The sequence below is a fragment of the Larus michahellis genome, chromosome Z (genome assembly GCF_964199755.1).
Source record: "Larus michahellis chromosome Z, bLarMic1.1, whole genome shotgun sequence".
NCBI lineage: Eukaryota > Metazoa > Chordata > Aves > Charadriiformes > Laridae > Larus > Larus michahellis.
This window is the reverse complement of record NC_133930.1, coordinates 65250661-65273989: the sequence shown is the minus strand read 5'-3', so window position 1 is coordinate 65273989 and position 23329 is coordinate 65250661. Positions and strand designations below refer to the sequence as shown.

The 23329-nt window shown below is 41.1% G+C and overlaps 1 protein-coding gene and 1 long non-coding RNA gene across 2 annotated transcripts in view; one reads left to right on the top strand and one right to left on the bottom strand.

Annotated features, from left to right (window-relative positions):
- KCNN2 (potassium calcium-activated channel subfamily N member 2) overlaps positions 1-19902 on the bottom strand; it is a 77443-nt gene extending 57541 nt beyond the window's left edge. Inside the window, exons 1-4 of the mRNA XM_074569589.1 lie at positions 19857-19902; positions 19437-19523; positions 17986-19151; positions 17604-17699 (exon numbers count right to left, since the gene is read on the bottom strand). Coding sequence (XP_074425690.1) covers positions 17604-17699; positions 17986-19151; positions 19437-19458 — 1284 coding nt within the window. The 5' untranslated portion in view covers positions 19459-19523; positions 19857-19902. The remainder of the gene's footprint in view (positions 1-17603; positions 17700-17985; positions 19152-19436; positions 19524-19856) is intronic.
- LOC141736000 (uncharacterized) overlaps positions 19175-23329 on the top strand; it is a 37854-nt gene continuing 33699 nt past the window's right edge. The window contains exons 1-2 of the long non-coding RNA XR_012584882.1: positions 19175-19273; positions 20021-20098. This is a non-coding gene — a long non-coding RNA (uncharacterized LOC141736000). The remainder of the gene's footprint in view (positions 19274-20020; positions 20099-23329) is intronic.

Genomic DNA, 23329 nt, shown 5'->3' with positions numbered 1-23329 from the left:
AAGAGGACCATGGAGAAGACCCACACTGGAGCAGTGGAAAAGGGTGAGGAGGAAGGAGCAGCAGAGAGGAACTGTCGTGGACTGACTCCCATTCCCCATATCCCCCGTGCCACTCATGGGTGGAAAGAGAGAGGAGTTGGGAATGAAGGAAAGCTCTTGAGCCTGGGAAGAGGGCAGCAGGGCAAGGTATTTTAGTTTTTGTCTTTGTTTCTCACCATCCTACTCTACTTTTAACTGGCAATAAATTAAATTAATTTTCCCCAAGCTGAGCCTGTTTTGACAGTAATGGTAATTGGTAAGGGATCTCCCCATCTCTACCTCAGCTCACTAACTTTTTCATCTTATTTTGTCTCCTTGTCCTGTTGAGGAGGGAGAGTGAGAGCGGCTGGGTGGGGGTCCGGCAGCTGGCCAAGGTCAAGCCACCACCCTTACGTATAGTTCCTCCCTCCACTGCAATACTATTGAAAACAAAGAAAGATGGTGTTGAATTAAGCTAAAGAAACACTCAGTGGATTCAAGGTATGCAACATAAGCACACGCACTTTCTTTTACCAGTGGTCATTTTGCAAACTTCTCATACTAGATACGTGAATTGACACCGGAAGGCCAATTTAAGTATGTATGTATGTATGTATATATTACCAAAAAAGTGCTGGTTTGCATTTAGCAAATGTACTATTTGGTATTAAGGGCCAAACTTTGAACATACAGTAAGGCTTAAGTGCATTTGATTCTTCTGATTAGCCTGTAAATGCTGTCAGTCAGATCACGGAAGTGCTAAATGAGTTATGAAGGGGTCCAGGTATTTAGAACACCGAGAATATAGATGTATAGTAACCAGCTTGACTGAAAAAGAGATAATATCAAATATCTCAAGTGCTGTGTGGGTTTTCAAAGGAAAGAATAAATTAACAACACAGTTAAATATTTCCATTCTCAGATACATATCAAATACATGTCAAACTGGCAGTATTTTAAAATTTCTTTTAAAATCTGATGAAAAAAGTAATGGTATTTTGTCCTCCCTTTTTACCTACCATCTTCACAGATTTCAAAAAGAATTCTATATGCAGAAAGGCAATTCAAGAAAAATGATACCTTAAGAACTGATTCAATTTAAAAGATGAGAATAGAAGAATGTTGAGTTAAACTTAGGTATTAAAATTTCATCTCACAATTTTCATAGAAGAAATTGCTATTTAATCATTGAGTTTTTAAAAAACTTTAAGATGTAATTATGGAATACATACTTGCTAACATATTCACCTGTCAGCAGAAAAAATCCTAACATGCTACAAAGGAAGAAGTTTCTCAGTAGTTCTCAGTGGAACGGGTTATGTTTGCAGATCCCTATCAACTTCTCTTGACCTCAGCTGTGCCAATTTCTTCTAAGGAAAATAATATTTTAAAGTGATAATATCTTCAGCTACTATATAATGACATTTAGGAGGTGAAAACATGGAAAGTAGAAAACACCAGAAGTTACAAAGGACCACAGATCCAGTACAAACATTTCTGTTTCATAAAAATATTAACATTTCAAAATCATATTTATGAGGAGGATTTCCTTACAATTCTACATCTCTAAATTCAAACTATGATGGATATCAAACACTCTGGAACAAATACAGGTATCTAAAACGGGCTGTGAATAACAATTAAATTGGGACTTGCTGAAATGACACAGAAATTAGTACAGGATTTCAGGCACACTTTATATACTTGCAATTATGCAATGTACTAAATGCAACTTTCACTTTTAATTTGGAAGATACAGAGGTATTTGTGTCGGCCTGCGTGCTTGGCTAGGTACATTTTCCGGTTCGGAAAGCAAGGAAGGTAAATGAATGAAGAAGAGAGAGAACAGCTGAACAGCACAATTTAAAGTATACACTCTCTCAGCTGCTTTCAGCCAATCCTGTTATAATAACCATGCATTAATTTCAAGATACTACTTCCTCATTTGAACAGAGAATGATGCTAGCAATAAAAAGAGAACACAATGAAAGAGTGAGCAAACTCTTCCTATAGAACCGATTCCTGAGCTGCACAGAGAAGGCTAAACTCCAGTCAAGGTCAAAGATGTTATGCCTGTTCATAGCTTTCAAATTTCTTCAAATTATTCAGTGTTGAAATCTAATGCAAGTACTTCATCAGTGTTCTGCAAGATTCTTCAAATAAAGAACTCTCATATACCTTTACCAAGTCTGCACTCTGTAAGAAAAATTTTGAAGTTATTTTCACCTGAAATTATGTATTTCCATCATGTTGTATGTAAACGTAATACATAAATCAATCTTTCACTTCAAATAAACTTGATATTTTTAATGCCACACAGTAAGAACATGAAATAAACATAACATAGATATTTATATAGGTATGCATATATCTACATAACACTTTGTTAAATTTGTGTAACACCAGATCAGAAAAAGAGAAACACATTCAAAGTAAACAGATTGCACACAATGGCAACTTAGATCAGAGACTCCCTGAAGCTACTTAAAACAAAAGAAGTTAATTTTGTAAATCATTAGTATACCAAAACAGATTCATAGCAGCCTATCAGAGGGTGTTGGTGAATGCAAAGAACAAGGATACTAGCCATTTCTGAAAATGCCTTTACAATCCGGGTAAAAGACCAAATCAGAAAACTGTATCACTACCTTGCTGTAATACTGTGGGGATATGCTAACACAGGAGTAAAAAGGAAGCAATAAACAGTGATAAAGTAGCACCAGCTGTACTCCTGGAAGCATTCCTTGCAGAAGGGGAATCAACTGTGCTCACAAACATACTCCTGCAATTCTTGAATTTAAAAATCCAAATTTAAAATGGTTAAATACTGGAGTGACTTAAATCTTACAAAAGAACTGATGGGACTATGATTCAGAGTAGCAAAATATAGCCTCTGGAGCTGCTGATTTACCAAAATTTTTGATCAGACATTTTTCAATAGTCTGTAATCCCCAAAATATCATGTATACAACCAAAAAGAACCTTATGGTACTCAAAGAGGACGAAGACACTGATTTTGTCTCACTACTTCAAGCAGCCTAGTTATTGTCCCACAGCACCTTATTAAGTATGCAAATGATTTAAAACCATATAGTGGTGGGAGATATAGATCTCAAGCCTTTAACACAGTTCCCCCTAACTAGGGGATGAAAAAGACTTTCTCCTGTCATCAGAAGGCACATAATCATACGGTCTGTAAGTTATCTAAAATCCTGTCCTTGACCCTGCAGCCTGCAGGAGTTCCTGCTGTACTCCTTATCCTAAATACAACGCCACAGAGCAGAGACGTTCATGGGTTTAAGTCATATGGAAAGTCATGAGGCATCAAACACCTTCTGCATGCAAAGCACAGAAGGCAAAGAACACGTTTTCATAAAATCACATGAGGGCTCAGCTATCTTATATTTTCTAGAATGTTTCTGGCATCCAGAGTTAGAACCAAACTTTCTGGCAGATCATTAGAAATTTGTCCACAAGGTCTTGTGGATATAGCTATCTACCGAATGAAACATGCTTAGTTCATTCAAATAGGGAAGCTAGACTGCTCTATCACTTATTATACATGGATACATGCATAAGCCCCCCCACCCAGCTACAAAAATGCCAATTTAAACAGAGGATTGTAAAAGTCTGGTACTTTGCTTCAGCACAAAAATGATTATTTGCATAGTATATTTATTTAAATTTGGCATCTCTGTGCAAAATGAGCTTTTCATAGTTATTGATATTTTGCTATAAACACTGTCTACATCAATGCATGTAAAGAAAACAACTTGCTAATGTGTGCTGGTGGATAAGCAGGCTCAAAATGCTTCTCTCAAAGACTGCATTTAAACCTTACCATCTCAGCAAGGGGTGCGGAAAAGAGGCTTAGACCATTTATAGCCGTTGTGAACCATATTTTCAGAAGTGCAGCATCAAAACCTTCACATTAAAATACATCTGAATAATACACCTTAGTTACTTTGGCAGGCAGCACATAACCACTACCATTTCAAAAAACAAATATGTGTTAAACAACACTTACCTGGTTTGTCTATGTCTTTTTTTAACCCCCATCCCTTAGATCATCATAAAAAACCTAACCCAAATACTCCATGAGATTTTTTACAACGAAAGGACATTTATGATCACATAAACTAAATTCTAAATTCTGCCTAAGCACACAAAGTTAAACTCTGCCTACCCACATTTCCCCACTTTTTTAAATCCCATAATGACAATATACTTTTTAGCTTTCTCTCTCCAAAGATATTCAGAGGCATTGCTCAATATTTTTAAATGGTACTGGCCAGATTTTCACCTCCATCTTTCATCTCAAACTGTGAAATAGCTTAACCCCCCGACAGCCTAGAATGCCAAAAGACCACTAGAGGATTCAGCAATTGCTGAGACATACATAATTTCTTTTTATATAGGTCTCTCCATATACATATATGTGCTCCAGGGACTCAAGGAACGTGAGATGCTCCTAAAAATGCCATTCTTTCTACCCAGTAACTTGCTATGCACATAATAGTGTTAAGAACTGATATTCGAGGACTACAAAGGAAAAAAAAAGGCCATTCCAAGATATCAAGATTTCTTTCACAACAGTACGGAGAAGAAGAACCCCCCGAGGAAAGTTTAATTATGCACTGAACTAAGAAATCATCAAAGCTTATAAAAATATTAAAAAAAAAAATCAAAAGAATTAGATAATTAACTCATTATTATTAATAGAAAGGGATGATTTTTTTAAAAAAAATATTAATAACAAAACAAAAGATTTTTTTCACTTCCATGATTAAAAAGATATTTCACAATACAATCTCCTAATTTAATTTAGTTTGGACGCTTGCTGGAAGAATCACAGCTGAGTTTCCTCAGATCTGTAATCAACAGGGACATACTTAGCTATATGAAATTTTATGAACCTTTGAACCAAATCAGAGGTCCAGAAATAGAAATCCACCACTCAGTTACTATATTCATTTGAGATACTCAGTAGACCCACCAGTAAGTGACTGAATTAGATTGACTGAATCAGGGGTCTCTGCAAAGTCAATGTCCATGACAGGTATTTCTTCATTTTAACAATATTCTTAATTTAACAGCTATTTCATTATACCAAAGTATCAGATCCTCTCCAGCTGCTTAAAACACAATGCGAATAAGGTCCTTAATTTACCACATGTAGAAGGCTTCCATCCAGCACCAGCAGCTCCCAAAAGCTCTTGTGACTGCAGTCGACAGTCAAAAATGGTCTCCAAGCAGATACAGAAGGAGCATGACATAATAAAGCTCTGAATATCACTTCAGTGCAAGAAGAATAACAGAGAAGAAACAGTTGAGACAGATCTGCATAAACATGCAAAACAGGAAAATGGGACCAGTTCACTAAAAGGCATTAATCTTGTTTAATACTATTTATTATTATGTCATTTAAAAAGCAGGGAAAAAAATAACAAAGAAAATAAAAAGAATATGGACATTATTATATTACAGATATATTTACTAGAGAAGGCACTGGGTGACCCAGAGCAATCCAGAATAGCGGCTTCATAAAACTGACGGAGATGGAATGAAAAAGACGCTAAGAGAATGCAGCAGGACATGAGCTATAGCAGCTTTATTCCGTGTAAATGGGAAAGTTGCAAAGAAATAGTGAATGAATTGCTTAGGTTCCCTTTGCACTTTCACAAATACAAACAAATGACCACACTGAGCGAACTACCATGCTAATAAAATAATCACAAAACGTGAAAAAAAAATCTCTTTGAAAACTTCTTGGGTCTTTTAGGTTTGCTACAACTACTACGCTGATCTTGGCAGTGTGGGGATGGAAACGCTGATTTCAAAGTTAGGGATTAATTTAGTTTTGCACTGAAGCAGCAGTTCCAAAACTTTGTATATGAACAACACAGCACACCTTGCTGCAAAATAACTGTGCTATTTTATAGAACTAATTTTTAGAATGTATTTTTTAAGAAAACTAGTGGTCTATGTTATATTTTTCCCCATTTCAAGTACCTCAGAAATAAAGTAATTCTGATTCTACAACCTTTTTGCAGAAGAAAAACTCACTGAGGAGAACAATCTACATTTCAATATTTTTATGGTGTTAATTTTGAATTATTATTTTACAATTCTTCACTTAGGATTTGTTTTTCTTCATTCAGTACTAAAAATAATTTGTTCCACAGATCACTGCACGAAGAAATGCCATCTCCCAAAACGGCTGCCATCTGCCACTGTTCCCAGTGCGAGAGAAGCCTCACTCTCTTCAGGGATGATCAGCTTCATTACTCCTAGGAAAACTGGAACCAATTAAAGAAAGGATGTATTTTCTGAACAAATTGCCAATATTTTTGCAAGTGAATATGGGAAACAGAAGTTAAAGGAAGAAACACCAAATCTGAAGCTAGACAAAATGAGCTAACTCATTCATTCTGCCAAAGGACTACACCAGTGACTCTAAATTTAGGAACTTGATTTTAAGGAATGACTGGTAGCAACACATCATATACACAAGAATTTGTCTTCTCAGTTCTTCCTTTAGTGTTTACTTACTACATACATACTTTTGGTATTTCGGAAAGTTTGTGTGTTTGTTTTTAAATTGTGTAAATATTTATTTAACTGACAATGGATGAATACACATCAGCACCACAGGAATTATAAAGTCCCTGTAGTGTTTTCACTGTCTCAGAAACACACTTAAACTCAGAACTTCATTGAAGGATATGTTCAAAATAACTCCAAATACAGAAATACAAAATCTAAGTATTTAAGTGCTGTCCTGAAGCATGACCACTTAAATAAGGGAAACTAACAATCGGGCAGCAGGAAAAGCAGAGTGGAGTTTGATGTGCTGGTTACTTAAAAATCCTAATAAACATAGCCGTGCACTAATGATAAGTGTGTAGAGGCATTCCTGCAAGCACTGCCCCTGTAATTCACCCTGGCAAGTAAAACTGGGAGGGAGCATCAATAAAGCAGCTGCTATTCAGTTAGTACCTGTTACTCCTGAAGGCTTAAAGTGGTCTTCCAGCTAAATGATATAGCAGATAAAGTTTTCAAACTGCTTCAAAGATTAAGTTAAAATATGCTTAAGCAGGGCAACTTTCAACATCAGGTTAAATAAACATAGACACGAGTTTTTTTAGGTAAAATACTGTTTTACACAATCACTACTAATTATGACTGCAGCTGCTTCCTCAGAAAAAAACTCCAAAAAACTCCCGCAAAACCCAAATCCCAGCATATTCCGTCAAACACCTCTTAGTTCTTGTTGCTGTCCCATTCATTATTTGAACGTTACAGCTTCATCAAATCTGTCTAGTTTACAGCAGCTCTCTGAGCTAAAACATGCTCTGTCCTCAAACCTATTGTTTTTTTAAATTCTGCAAACCAAATACATGAAACAAGTTTGCATGAGTGCTGCCAACCCCCTTATCTTCCTTGTTTTAAAGACAAAATTGCTATTCAATATGGTTTAGATAGCGTTCTTTTCACAACCATTATGCTAAGTGGGACAGTCCATGGCAGCAAAAAGCCATGTCCAGCAGTTAACACACTTACCAGCCACAACATAATACATATAAAAGTCACAGCTGAAACACAAGAATTATTAATTTTGGATGAGCTGACATCTCTGATCACAGGCTGGATATAAAAAACCTGTTCATCTTTTTTATTTTCCTTCCAAGTGCCAAATGGCAGGGGAAAAGAATGGTCTGCCAGCTTACAGCCACACCGCTAAATCTCTCATCTGGCTCCGCTGCATCCCATTCTGTTGCTGGGAGGTAGACAAATGTCTATTCATATACGGCTGCACCTAAAGATGGAGAACCCACCACTTTCCTGAGCTGACAACAAAATCTGGAAAACAGATTGGCCATGGGTAGTCTATCAATTTTTTTTTCTTGCACATTTTGCTATTAAACTAACATAAAGCTATATGGAAGCTGAACTGGGAATCCATCAGGCCCACCACTGGTCCATCCTACTGCATAAAGATTTGGTTGTTCTAAATTATCCTACTGCAGAAATCATAACAGAATGCAAGTTACTGGCTTTTACCATGAAGCCCAAACCCGAATGAGAAAAAAAGGAGGGGGTAGTCTTAGTGCGAAGCCACTTTACCCGTGACATGATTCAGATGAGGATCGTGTTCAGTAGCAGCTGTCACGGGATACCTTTTCAGCTGTACTGGAATTCTGGGACAAGAATTTCTCCTGTATCAGCCCATTCCCTATGCAGAGCCCAAGAACAACTCTTGTGCAGTATCCTACAAAGAAATCCACAATCAAAGGAACCCTCTACAATCTGTGTGTGGTAGCTGCATAGCCAAAACTGAATTTTACAGCTACTGCAGCAAGCAGCTTCCTGGGCAAAGGAAAAGTGGGTAAAGAGCATCCTTAGCTCATTCAATAAAAAAAAGTCTGTTCAAGAGTTTCTAAGTGTTCTTGAAAAGATATTTACTAATGACAAAGGTGTTAATAATGACAAAGGTTCAAATCCTTAGCACATAATGAGGATGCTCTAAACTGAAAGGCTCTAAAGAACCCGCTAATTTAGACATATAAATACAGATTCTCCTCTGAAGTCAAAACACACCTCAAATGTGCATAGCTGGTGTAAAAATGGTAACTAATGTTGTATCAGAAAAGTAGTAAGAATACTTTTTATGAGAATGTCATTAAACCTAGGTGCTATCAGTGAACACTCAGTAATCATTATTGCTAGTTGTATTTACTTTGTGTTTCAGGTAGGAAACAATTTCTTTTGTGCTTCCTAGCCACACCTGAACATTCAGTCTTTCTCCAGTTTCCCAGCATGAAATCAGAGCTCTATGCATGTGAATGTTATGGATGCAAGGTACAGACTGAATCAGTTACTGTGCAATTTTTATTTTTAATTAAAGACATGCCTTATTCCCTGGCTGCAACAGATCTTATTCTTAAAAGCATAGCAACCATCACAAAACAAGAAATACCATTCGCCACCTGGGATGAAGCTTTGTTTTGTTAAGAGACTGAAGATGAATCATTGCTTCATAATGCATTATTCTAGTGAAAGACACTGCGGTCGGAGGTCAGCGGCAGGGCAGGTGTGAATGTCTGCATACACCTGTAGTAATGCTACACACGTTGCAGTGCTAGGAAAGCTGGAATAAACAATTGTAACAGGAATAAAATGCTTCATAAAGATTCTCAGCAGTATTTTGTTAGGATGTACTGTGGAGAGCTGTATTCATTTTATGAGCAGTGTTTGGGACATCCGCTAAAGCAGGCAGATAATTCTTGAAAATTATAGGTATAGCTGGATGGCAACAACAGTGTCTTATTTACATGACAAATGACTGATCTGAGCATAAGACTACAAGACAGCAAGCTTGAGCTTCAAACATAGTTACAAAGCCCTCCCCCAGATTGTTTCCACAGCACTTGAACTCTTGGTCTCAGTGTTCCCTTGTGTAAAAACATCATTTAAATGACAGGAAAAAAATGTGAGGATTCATCCAGGTAATTCTCATTGACAATGAAAACTACAATATAAATGCTTGTTATACATGCATTTCTGTCTTTACAGGCTATCTTACACCTACCATCAAACCACAGAACTGATGTATAACTGTTTATGGAAGACACACAGCTACACTAAAATGCTATAAGCAACAATATTTATTGCAGACTACAGGTAAGAAAGCTCAGGAAACTCTTTACCCACAGGTGACAATAAAATCTATTTTTTATTTCAAATATGCTCTTTTACAAGCAAAAGCTCTTCCTCTGTCTCTGGTATCTTCTTCTGAATACCCCCACTCAGTATCAAGCTACGTCCCTTCCCACAGACACATCCTTACCAGCAGCAGTGATTTTGCAAGACAAATTATACTTAAGAGTTACACCAGTACAGCTTTTTAACTCTCTGTTTATGACGTTCATGGCTCCTTCAGTCTTCAGTAACTTTGTGATATGTCTTCAATTAGAATTCAATAAACAATTCTGTTGGTCAATCACATAACACAGAACACAGCTCTCCCCCATTCAACAGGATAGCTCTAGAGCAATAACATGCATAAAAGTTTTGCTGAGTGGGGTTTTCTTTTAATAAAAATGTGTCTTTACAGAAAAAAGCAACCCAGAGCAAATTACTCTTAAAAAGACTAAGAGTAGTGATTTTAAAATATAAAGATATTTAAGGCCTACCCTTTGGTTTTACTATATATGGAATTCACAGGGGTACTTCCATCTGTCATGAAAAGGTTTAGTATTTTCTCAAAAGGAATTTAATTCTGAAAGGTCAAAATGAATGAGATAAAGAAGCACCTTAGAAGATGCACAACATCCCTCTTCGGAATTCATCCCTCTTCATTCCTTCACGGAGTATCTAACATTCACACCCTTTTGTTTTTAAAATGTCAATATAAAACTATGTTTATTAAGGACTGTTTTCACACAGATGAAGGAGCACAATTGCAGGGAATGTTCAAGAGCGAAAAGCTGAATGAACCAGTAAGTTAAAAATGTGTGATTCACAGCAACTACATTAAGACAGTATCATATGAAATATTTATGTATGTTATTAACTGAGCATTTTCAGTTGCAAAGGCCTGGGTTCAGATACACCAGTTTAAACGACAAAATGTTCATGTTTTACCACGCCCTTTACACAAGAATTCTTTCTAAGCTGTAAAACATGTTCTCATGACAACCTCTTCTGATCTTCTGATAGCTGTAAGAAGAAATTACTTAATGTTGCTTTCACTAAAATAATGGGACAAAGTGAATTTACACAACTTCATTAAAAATACATTGTCACACATAGGCATTTCTCATACTACATTTTTAATGGCAGTTTTTCCATTCACATTTTTCAATGTAATATAGTTTATGTTATTTTTTTTTAAAAAGAATGAAAAAAATGATATTAAATTCTAATTTTTTTGTGTTGTCCTGATGTGTAATTTTTTTCTACCGAACAGAGCTGTGGAAAATTCCTCACAAAATTATGTTTTTCTGCATACTTTACAGCTCATTTTCAGTTAATAAAAGAAACTTTGTACAATGACCAATACATCCAGCTTACCTGAAAGCTAATTACCAGATCAATTACAGCCTCTTCTCTTAGGGTTAATTTACGCCTTAAAAGAAGCTTCATAGGCTCAGAGCACTAATTCATCCTCTAGTAAGGGAGCGTGACAACAACTTTCATCATCAAATCAAGGGTGAAAACAACTGACTGAAGTTGCATAGAAGGTTCCACACAGCTTTTTAATTCTCCCAAGTCCTAAGCGGCAGCCATTCCTGTTCTGATCTTTGTTCAAAACGGACCACAAATATGTCTCAAATCAAATTCAAAGCCCAGAATACTACATTTAGTAGATCACACACAAACCAGAACCAGAATCACATGAGCGTTCATCTACGCTTCTCAGTCTTGGCAAACTTTCGCTTAAAACTCAAGCAAACCAGAGCTGCAGTGAAGTACCTGATGGAATTTTCTGATTTGAAGTCCCCACAGTTGAAGCATCTGCATGTACAGTACTTTCACGTTAAGATGTCCATGCAGAATGCCTCTAAGTATCTCTGTTTATTTCAGCTAAGTTACACAATTTATACAAATCCAGAACCTGATCTCTGGTTACAAACGTTCTCCTCAAGAAGAAAGGGCAATAACATACCTTCTCACACTTCATTATGCACTACTATGTCTTGATAAACTTCTAACAGCCTCATTACAAAATGCTCAGAACAATGGTGCATATGAATAGATAACCCTAGGTATGGCCAGGCCAACCATCCAGTGTCCCGACCATTAGGTACAACCTCCTATGTTTTAATGGAGCCTGTTGGAAATAGAGGCATCTTCTATGTGTAGCTTTAATGCAAACGGCCTCAGATGCTGACCAATCTTAACAGATTTTCTAGCCCACCTTCTGTGCCGTATGCATTACAGTGCTGCATTTCAGAGACACAGGGCATCCGTAACTTTTCCTAGGTCAACAGGTTCTGCAGATATAATCTATCAAAAATGTACTGAATGGAATTAAAACTAAGTATTTTCACAAAAATACTCTGAAGTGTTAGTTTGACAGATACGGTGTTAATTTGACATATATGATGTCCTTGGATTCCTACATGATTTTCTCCTATTCAATACACATATGGAATGCTCTGTTTAATACATATATGAAACTTGTATTAAACTTCATTGGTAGAAGAGAATTTTCGAGTCTGTACATGAAGTTACTGTATCCTGGATCAAAACTGCTACATAATATGTTTTGTTGTTGCCTGATCCGAGGCCTACTAAAATAAACAGAAAAAAAAATCACTACTCAACAAGCTTCAGATACGAATAGAATTATCACTCAAAGTTTATTTCTTGATTTTCACCTGTTATTCAACAGACTGGCTCTCTGTGGTCTTAATCTAACTCATTTATTTCTGCAGCAGATTTACAGTCTGTGTGTGCAATCCCTGATGCTTTAATATATCTAAACAAAGGCAAGTTAGACTCAGCACAGAGTCAACAGATTCCCAACAAGACAGCCAATGAGATGGACATGTACCACCCCAGTGAAGGCATAACAATAATATAGATTTAAAAAAATAAATAATTTGGCCTGCAGAATACCCATTACTTTTTATGACAGAAAACTGTAATGGAGTTTTAACTTCTTATTTGTTCACAAGTGCAAATTTTTTACTGCACAACTTTTCACTGATGCCAATAAGATAATGAAACTCCCGAAAACAGTGTTTACTACTGTCATGAGTTATGCCATTTATTTGTACAATAAACAGGTCAAGATATGTATTTGTTACCATTCTTTGCTGTCTCCTGATAGTGCCTGTTCAATTTTGTCCAGTTTTCAGAAACAAGGAAAAGAAGAAAAGATTCCTGATTCTTCAGCAAGATATTTGGGCTCTCAGCTGTGATAACTCTCCATAAAGTCAATGAAGACTGAAAGTGTTTCAGTCCAAATCCATCAGTAGCACATTATATTCCCTCCACTTCGGAACCATCTAGGGACTGAAGGTGCTTTTTCCCTGGAGCCCTGTGAGGCTCTGCTTTGAAAGCAATGGCTTAACCTTAACCTTGAAGTTTGCAAGACTTTCCACTGGGCGTTCTACCTAAGTATGAACTAGCAATACATTTTAGAATTGGTTAGAAATCTCAACTGACGTACCAAAAAAATGAACATTTCTATGCACTTTTACCAAACACCAACAATTTTCATGTTTCTGCATGAGTGAGAGCATCTGTCTCAGGGAAAAGGAAATGAGGTCCAGATTCTGTGCAGGAGAACACAGGTTAGCATTACTCAGGTTACTAATATTATTCAGGGCAGGCAACAGAAGGGCGATGTTTATCTACAGAAGGGATATACTAAGCAGTCCAGCATCAGAGGAAAAGTGTTCCAGTGGATATATTCATCCAGCAACCACCATCTCCCAAGAAAATACCAGGCTATGGTGGAATGCCCAACAAAAGACACTAAAGACCTACTGGCAACCTCAGGGAATTTTTATTTTAATCCTTTGCTCTGAGTAACACAAGAACTTCAGAACTGCACACTTAAGCAGTTATCTCTCCAGCAGTACTAGGAGAGACTTTTTCAATAAAAGTAGAAAAACTGAAGCTTTACCGTGCGACCTGCTCCCCAAAACTTTCTTAAATTCCACTTTATTTATTGATCTAACAGCAAATTCCACTAGAGAAATGTGGAATGAAACAACAAGTTGTCTAGGAACGACGATTTTAACTGTGTTCCATGCTGCTGCTTTAATTATGTAAAACAGTATTAAGTAACGAACTGTTTATGCATGAAGTGGATAATTTATACATCAAAAATTATTATGATAATTAGATCATGCTATCTTGTTATCTCTTCCCTCCTCCACCTCTTCAAACTCTCAACTGGAGTAATAGTCAGAGAAATACCTGTTCTAGGCTGGGGTAATGATGAATTACATTTTTCCCACTGATCTTCCAAACACAAGGCAATTGCTCTGAAGAACTGAATCAACAACCACACAAGCTTCGGCAGAGAGCACTGGATGTTTCATTATCTCCCAAGTGTGACAGGCTTAACAGCATTATAGGCATGACAACAATGGACCAAAAAGAGAACACATAGATTTGGGGTTGTCACTATCCTCAACTCCAACATCATTACTGTTGTTCATTAAGGTTTTTTTCTAGAAGGGAGGGGGGGGATGTGAAGGAAACTTGCTTGTAATTTGTATCGTCTTTTCTAGAAATGACAATGTAAGCTATGAATTATCATTTAAACCCAGCTGGTTTCATCTGACTTTTATTATACCCTTAACACTAACTCACATTTATTAAATCTAATAACAGCTTACTCTTTATTCTTAGAGTTATACAGAATAACCAATACACTGCGATCGCTGAAAACCTATTTGATGAAAATATTTTAACATTTCCAGTGTTTCACAAGACCACGTAGCATCCATACAGTTATCCTTGCCTAAACCCTAAACGCCTAAATCTCCCTTCTGGAGACTTTGGTCTGTCAGAGGCCGAGTTCTGGGCAAGTTCCAGGGATTCAAACACAAACCCGTGTGTCTGTTGGGGTTTGAAACCATCCCCGGGGGGATGGATGTGCGGGCGGGCGGCGGGGGAGGCACCGGGCGGGAGCTGTCTGCGGTGCTGAAAAGGCGGCGGCGGAAAACGCCCCACCCCCAGCCCCGCACACCAACCCCGGTCTAGCCGCGGGAAGGGACGAAAAAGAAAACTCCGTTGTCTCACGTCAATATAGCGCACTCAACTCCTGGGAAGAATCCCTACAAGTCTTTATAAACTTCCCTTCCAAGTCCCTTAAAATGTTCAGCAAGTCTGGGACAGGCAAGCTCTAGAGTTTGGTTTAACTGACTGGATGACTGTTTTCAAAGCAAAACAGATGGGCAAGGTCATTTCAATGGAAAGACTGGAGTCATCTGCTATGCTGCTAGGCATTGCCCCATAGACTTGCTTGCAGCATGGCTGTTTGGACTTCCAACCAATAAATCAACGTCAAAGACTACTGAAAAGAACGAAAAAGCTGATTTCCATTTGCAGGCATTTTAGGTCACCTGGAGTTTCCAAATATTAAATCTGCAATCAGTCATAATTACTCAACTGTCATCTTTTTATTTCCCAATATGTTTTGTCTCATGCTTTGTAGAAAAACCTACTTATGTTTAGGTTGGCTTGCTTCCACCAGAATATGAAACATACCACACCGCAAGCAGAATACACTGACCTTCATCTGTTCTATAGAATAATTTCTCTTCCCTCAATGAATTCCTGCATATTTACATTAAACCAACTGTTAAAGTCTAAGTATACTTCAGAGAATGATTAGAAAGGAACGTCCAAACTTGATCAGGATTGACAAATAGCTGGTGCAAACAGTCCTCCAGGACACAACCAACCATCTGTGGGCATGATTCTACAGACATGATTCATTCTACTGCACATAGCAGGATCTCTGCCGGAATTAAAGGCATGTGCCTTCAAAAACCAGTCAGCTTTTAAGATTATTTTAAAAACAGCATTTTCTCTTGCCTGGAGAAGATACCTTATGTTCCTAAGCCAAAGAATTTTAAAGGTTCTGCTCATTTTCAGATATCAAGTGTAACATACATTTACGATCATAGACGGACGTAAATTTTGCTCTGCATGTTCATATTTTTTAAAAGTCAAGTTTGTGTGCAAAACCAGACTGTGCCTAAATTAAAAAGCTATCAGATATCTAATAGCTAAGGGTAGTGCTATGCCCTTTACTTCCAACAAGGTCCTTGAAAAAGAGAACTTCCTTTTCCCTTTCAACATGAATGATGGAGCCCCTTGAAGCTGCAGCTCACTCCAGGCCCTACCATGACTGTTGCAGTTTTCGGTGTCTCTCAGACTAAAACATAGGGTATTGCTGTTTTACGGGCAGGTATATTCACGTTCTGTACTGTCACGCAGCACTGAAAACTACACTAACCTTGATTAAGCCAGATGATTGCCTAACTCCTTCCACATAGTTGCATACATGAGGAAGTTCTTTAAAACGATCAATAAAAAAAAACAAAACCAAAACCAAATTACAGCTTTAGTTTTTTAAGATTGTTTCTTCTGAGCTGTAACACATTCCTAAGGGAATGAAAATTTGTAACTATTTACCTGGCAAAAACCCCAACTGAATCTTGGAGTAACTACTGAGTATAAGATGATGCACGCAGGGACCTATAATTATTTGGCTATCTTGCATAAAATTTTCCATTTGAAGTTTCTGGAAAATGCATAGAGTAATTCAAATGTTTACAGAGATATTTTTTTCAGCTTTGCTCTTCATGCCTCAAGCACCACTTGTGGGAAGATAGATCAGAAAAGAGGGCTCCCACATTGCAGCAGCACTACTTATTTATTTCAATACGGATAAAGAAACCTATTCATCAGTACTCCAGTAGTTTATAGAGATGCTCTTTCACTAGAACACTTGTTTATTGAGTACAATATCATTAAACAGCTTTCAATATCTTTGATATTAATGCAGAGAAACTGGGTTCTGAGCCAGGAATAGAAGTTTTGCATGTGCAAGTACTGCACAGTAGGATCCAATTTGGCAAAGAGTCTTCAGTAACATTATACTTCTCTAACATTACCCTAAGTAGGAGACTATGGTACCGTTTCACATTGAAACTACAGCATTCATTTGCACAGAAGCAGGGTACTATACAATTTTTTTTATTATTTTTTTTACTCATTGGTACCTGTGGAAAAGTCTTCTTTGCCCTTGAAAGCTGTCATTTCAGCTTGTAGCTCAAGGTATCTTTAACTAATCTGAAAAAGCAAAAGCATCGATGTATCTATGAGTAAGGTATTTTTCCCTTCAAAACTCTGAAATCTATCTGTCGTATGTTTCAGCTGAAATGCGTAATTCTCATTTGTCAAAAAAATTACAACTGAAATTAGAACTAAAGTCCTCACACAGAACCCGTGACAGTATTTGTGAGACTTATTCTACAGCTTTGATCATTACTTTCCTCCTACCTTTAGCCCCACCTTTCTTGACAGTTTTCCTCTGTCACATTCCTAGTGGCTGTGCAGCATTAAATAAAACAAGTCAAACATAAATTTTCCCCCTCCTCTTAAACATTCTCCTAGAGTAAGCTCACATCTGAGACAGTGAAGATTACATACCTTGCACGGTGAAGACAATTAACTTTGCCATCAAGATGAAACGCACAGCACGAAATATAGTCATTGGGAAATAAAAGACTGTTGCTACACATCTGCTACAGAAGACGGCAGGCATGTCACCAAGAAAGCGTGTTATAACCTCGGGGCTAAGTGATCCTATAGCACAAGCGCAGGTGACAGTCCCTAGCAGGCAGAGCTTCCTGGTGTGTATATGCCCACCGTGTTTCCAGAGCTGAGGTCCGTCCACCAACTTGGGCAGGCATGCAGAGATCCCTTCTGCTTTCCGAACCAGCGGGATGTGCCGAGTACTTACCACCACAGTGCCCTTAGGCAAACCCCCGCGTACCCCCAGCTATGCCAGCAACGCTCGCTCACCACAGAAGAAAACGTTTTACCTGGATTTCCCTTGCGTGGTACACGATGATGAGCCCGAGCAGGATGATGGTGGAGAGGCTAATAAGGCATTTCAGAGCGAGGGAATACAGCGACTCCTGCAAGAGAAAAGACACAGCCGACCCTCAGAGAGCCGCACGCAGGGACCGCTCCCGACCCACCGCCACCCCCGGCCCCAGTCCCAGTGCCGGTCCCGGTGAGGGCCGCCTCGCCTCACGCTGCCGCCGGCTGAGCGGGGGCCGGCGGCACCTCGCCGCAGGCCGGGACGGGCGGAACGGGGGACGAGCAGCCCGGCCCCGCTGGGCTTTCCGAGGGTCCGGGGCCACCCCTCGACGGGGTCACCAGAGCGGCTGCCCGGCCGTGCCGGGGGTGCGGCGGCGGTACCTTGGTGTAGGCGCCCCAGGAAAGCTCGGTCTCGATGACCATGACGACGATGCCGAACATGCCGAAGATGAGCGCGTAATCGCTGAGGCGCTTGCGCTTCTCGAAGAGCGCTCGGCGGTGCCCCAGCTTGTAGCCGATGTTCTGGTTCTTCTTCTTGCTGGACTTGCCGCCGCCGTTGTTGGAGCCGCCCGGGCCGGGGCCGGGGCCGGCGGGGCCGTAGAGCGCCAGGTTGTTGGAGTTGTTGTGCTCGGGTTTGGAGACCACGATCTCCGGGGCGGCGGGGGTGCCGGTGCCGGCGGCGGCGGCGGCGGGGCTGGCGAGCGGCGGCTGGAGCGGCTGCGACTCGGAGTCCAGCTCGTGTAGGTTCCTGCGGGACGAGCTCAGGTTGCTGAGCGGCCGCATGACGCCGCCGTTGTACCTGCAGCTGCTCATGGCTATTTCTGTGAAGGGGTTGCTCTCCCGGCGCTGCTGCTGCTGGTGGTGGTGGTGGTGGTGATGGTGGTGGTGGTGGTGGTGGGTGCTGCCGCTGCTGACACTGCTGCTGGGACTGGCTGCCTGCTGCTGCTGCAGGCTATGGCACTGGTGGTACTGAGGGTACTGGTGAGGCTGCCTGGACGCGCCGGCATGGCTAGAGGGGGTGAGCTCGCTGACGTTCAGCTGGCTGCCCTGCCGGGAGGAGGCGGCGGAGGAGAGCGGCGAGGAGTGAGTCCGGAAGGCGCCGGAGAGGGGCGAGGAGGCGCGGAGCAGCAGGGGCAGGTTATCCCCCGCGGCTGCCGCAGCAGCCCCCTGGTAGGCGCAGTTGTTGCACTGGAGGCATGGGCTCTGCTGCTGCTGCTGGAGGAGGAGGCTCTGCTTGTCCTGGCTGTGCTGCTGCTGACAGTGGGGCGGCGGGCGCTGCTGCTGCTGCTGTTGCTGTTGCTGTTGCTGCTGCTGCTGTTGCTGCTGCTGCTGCTCGGGGCCGAAGCCCGCCGGGAACTGCCGCGGCGCGTCCATGCCGGGGCCGTTAAAGCCGCAGGAAGACCGGGCGGTGGTGCACCCTGCGCAATGCGTTATGGTCGGCAGGGGAGAGTCCTGCTGCCGCCACGAAGGGCCCATCCCGGCTCCCGTAGAATCCAGCCGCCGCGTCCGATTGGTCGGGCGGACCAAAACAACGGGCATCACGTCACCTGGGGGGGTGGGGGGTGTGAGGGGGGAGACACCGGCAGCGGCGTGAGGCGGCGAAGGCGGCGCAGGGTCCCCCCGCCTCCCCGCCCGGGGATCCCGCCTCCCGCCCGCCCCGCGCCCGCAGGTAAGGGCTGCCCTCGCCCCCCGCCCCCGCCCCGCCCCGCCGCGGAAACCCGGGGGTTCCCGGGGGCGGGGAGCGCGGTTGCTCCCGGGATCACACACCCCCCCCTCCTCCCCCCGCTCCCTCCGCCATGACGGGTCTCCCCCGGCTCCCCGCCGCCGCTCACATCTGCGCCGTCGCCGGAACATGGGCGCTGCGCCGCGCTGCCGGAGCTGTCCAGCGGCGCCTCCCGCCCGCCGCCGCCGCCGCCGCCCTGCAAAACACAGCGTCGCACTGGGGCTCCCCTCCGCCGCCCCGCCGGGCCCCCGCCGCCCGCCCCGCGGCCTATGGCCCTGGCCCGCCGCCGGCCGCCCTGGCGCCGGGCCGCGGGGAGCCCTCCCCGGCACATCTCGGGCCTGTCACGGAGCGGGGGGGTGGAGGAGGAGGGGGGACACGGGACACGACGGCTTCTGCCGTCCCTCTGCTCCCTCCCTCGGTTGGAGAGCGGAGAACCGGCCGCCGGGGCGTGAGGCCGCCACCCGGGACCCGGCCGGGCGTGGTTTGGGGTTTGGAGACCCGCTCTGGCGGGTCGGCAGGAGCTTTTTACCGTGAAACGGGGGGGTCGGTGTCACGGAGGAGGCGCCTTCCCCTCTGGCGCCGCTTCCCCGGCGTGCAGTGTCAGCCCAGCCCTGAAGTTGGTCGCCTGCGACCATTTTGCCTCTCCCCCATCCTTTCCCTCGCGAAGTCTCACTGAATAATTCATTCCCGCAGCTCCCTTTGGCAGGGTAATGTCTGAACCAGCTAAAGTCTCTTTTCTGCGTTTATTTAAGGGAAGAATCAGTGAGAACGGTAAGTGGTTTGCCTTGTTACAGCTGTGCCGTTCTTGTCACCTAGGTGAGCTTAGGAGAGGTTTTCGGTTTTTTTATTTATTATTTTTCCCCCCCAGTCAGGCATCACCATCTTTGTGGCTCGAAAAATCAACTGCAAAATTTGATAGCCTGGAAGATTTCCTTACATCTTTTAACTTTTCAGTAATGTTAAAGGCAAAATTCACTAAGCCTTTCTAGCATAAAAGCCTATGTTGTTATAATTTCTGTGTCTCACATGACATTCAGTTTCCTTTGAAACTCTACACCCTTGAATGGCTTGCAGTTTAGAAATACGAGGGAGGCACTGTCATTTACAAAGTTTTTAAATATGCTCTGCTGTAAAATTTCAATGGCTTAATTCCTAACCAAGGTGTACCTTTTCCAGCAAGCACATATTGCACACACACAATCAGACAACCCTCACTAATGTAGTAAATACCATGCTTGTACAATATAGATAGATTATTTAGAAAGTGACCAAAAAATTAAAAATCTCTGAGTATGTTTACAGAGCATAGGTGTTTTGGAAAATAGCTCGGAAATGCTTGGAAAAAGCACCCCCATGAATAGGAGTGTATGCAATATACAGCATCATAATGCCTTGTGATAATTCAGAATTTGTTTAACAACCAAGTTTTGAATACGAATCCACACACACATTCTTGCGTGAATGATCAAGCACTTTCTAAATACATCACTCTGTTTTTAAATCACACTAAAGGGTATTTGTATGCTCTCTTAGTTCCCCTGAGCACCAAAGACCGAGAAAAAAGATGCTTTTATTTTTAAGAATGAACAGGCTGTTTAACACAGCTTCAGATCTTCCACTGATTGTTTGAAAAAAACACGGTGCTGTAATTCTGTCTCACTGGTGCTATTTTGCCTGTGTTTTCAAAGACACAGGGATAGCAAGCCGCTTAGAAAATGAAAATCTTAGGGAACCCAGGCTTTTATCACTCTGTAAATAAAAGTGCTGCACAAGCGAGCTGTGAAAATACATGTTTTCTGAACTAGTTAAAGATTTAGATAGGCCTAGGTTTCATCTTTCCTTTTCTGTTCGTGCCATGCTCTTAATGTTTGCTTGGAGATTCTTTCTGTTGTGTTCTTAAGATAAAGTCCTCAGGACCTAGTTTACCATGAAAGATTTTTAAAGAAATTTGTAAATCTTTTATGTTTTGTTTAGAAGTCACCAAGGCTCTGTCCTGTATTTTCATCTACTCTGGTCATGCAAGGCTTTATTAGAATTGTGAAGAAAAAATTGATCCTTTTAAAGTCTTGGTAGACTAAAATACATGATAGCTATATTCTACATGGGGAAATGATTGCATTTATTTTTCTAATTCATATATAAAAGTTACAACTCCCAATTTTAATACCTCTACTGCTGCTATCCTGTTTATTTGTAGAAACGGCAAGGACAGTGCTGTAACTAGCTTTTAGATATTTCATCTACTTGCTTCATTGTTTCATTATGTGAATAAACAAATGAATATTCCCGTGTTTAACACAAGAGGTCATACTAATCACACAGCATGTTACAAAACTAATCAGCTAGGGTTTTCAGTTCCATTGTGCAACCTGGGATATCTCATCACAGTTTCAAGGTCTAAAATAAGAATGGTCGAGAGTTTGCATTTTCAGAGCTAAAGAGGTAAACCTTCCTCTCTATGAAACTGATTAATGAGCTGGAATAGAAAGGTGCTTTTTAATCTAATATCTTCCCTTGTAAAACAATTTTAAAGTTCACTTTTAAAAATTAGTGTATTTGTTTTCAGAAATAAAATATATTCTTCACGTGAACTGAATTGTTATATTCTTTTCTATCACAAATAAATTATCATGGGCAGCTCAGACCTGCTAAATCGTACTAAACTGGTAACAGTGAACCCTATTAAATAAACAGTATCTGTTTGGGATTGGGGGCTTTTGTTTTTTCCTACCTTTTCATTATATACTGGATGGAACTGCTCTTATCATAGGTCCTGCTGCTGCTGTTTTTACACGTGTGTGTGTGTAAAAGCGTATGGCACACACCTTTGTACAAAGTACGAGAGACATTTACTGCAGATCTCATTTGAAAATTGTGATTATTAGAGATGTTCAGAAAACAGTTGTTTTTTGGTTTGTTTTTTTTTTCTAAACCCACTAATTGCAAGAACAAGATAAATACTGTTGAGCAAAACCGTACCAACAGCAGGCCAGGAAGCTCAACAGACCCAGGAAAAATTAGATTTCTGAGGAAAAAACCAGTATGAAATATTTGAAGTGACAGCTAACAGCTAGTCATTTGAAAAGCTCAAATATCAACATCCAATGGAGATGCAACACCTACAGGCTACAATAAAAGGTATTAGAAAGCTATTTTGGCTGTTATCGTGTTGCCCACCCCCCCACCCCTCCCCATGCCAGACTCCTGTGAAATCACTGAGAATTTTGCACTCATAAAAAAGTCAAAAAATACAGAAAGATAGTAACAAGTAAACAAAAGGAATGGAAAAAAAAAAGCCTAGGATATTCCATTCTGTAACAGTAGTTTGAACTCAAAGCACATTCTCCACAAGGCCTAGGAGTTTCTAGAAAGCACCGAAGGAAACAGCCTTGTCCAATTCAGATACAGCAAGAGGGTACATGGCTCAGTGTATACACAGAAGGATGCCATGCAGTGAAAGCAGAGTCACATTATTAAAAACAGAGGTAGCACCGGCAGCAATGGGGTATCATGAGATCATTCAGGGGTATCCGTGCAGCAATAAAAATGCTTTGGGATACGACACCAAATGACTGCAGCACAGCTGCCAAGACGATGGCATGGAAACTAACCATATGAGCCACATGTGTAAATTATCTTTTGCATACCATCTGGCAGGCCTTTCACCCACCAGATGTCTCTGACATTCACCCCAGCAACTTCTGTTGTCACATAGTTATATGCCCTAAATGGAATCCACCCCTGCTGGACTTGTGCGTATGTCAGAGATAATGTTCCACAGTAGTGGGGGAAGGAGAAGAAATACCAAATAATGATTCTGTGCAGATACTACAGCTCCATATTAGAAGGAGGCATGCTTTGCTGTTTCTCCTTTTGGTTCTGTACTGTTCCACTAATCTGCACTTTCTTCTGCTTCTCCAGCGTATCACCAACGAAAATGAAGATTCACTCCAGTTAAAAACCTTAATCTATTATCAGAGACACATAGGATAGAAAAGATAA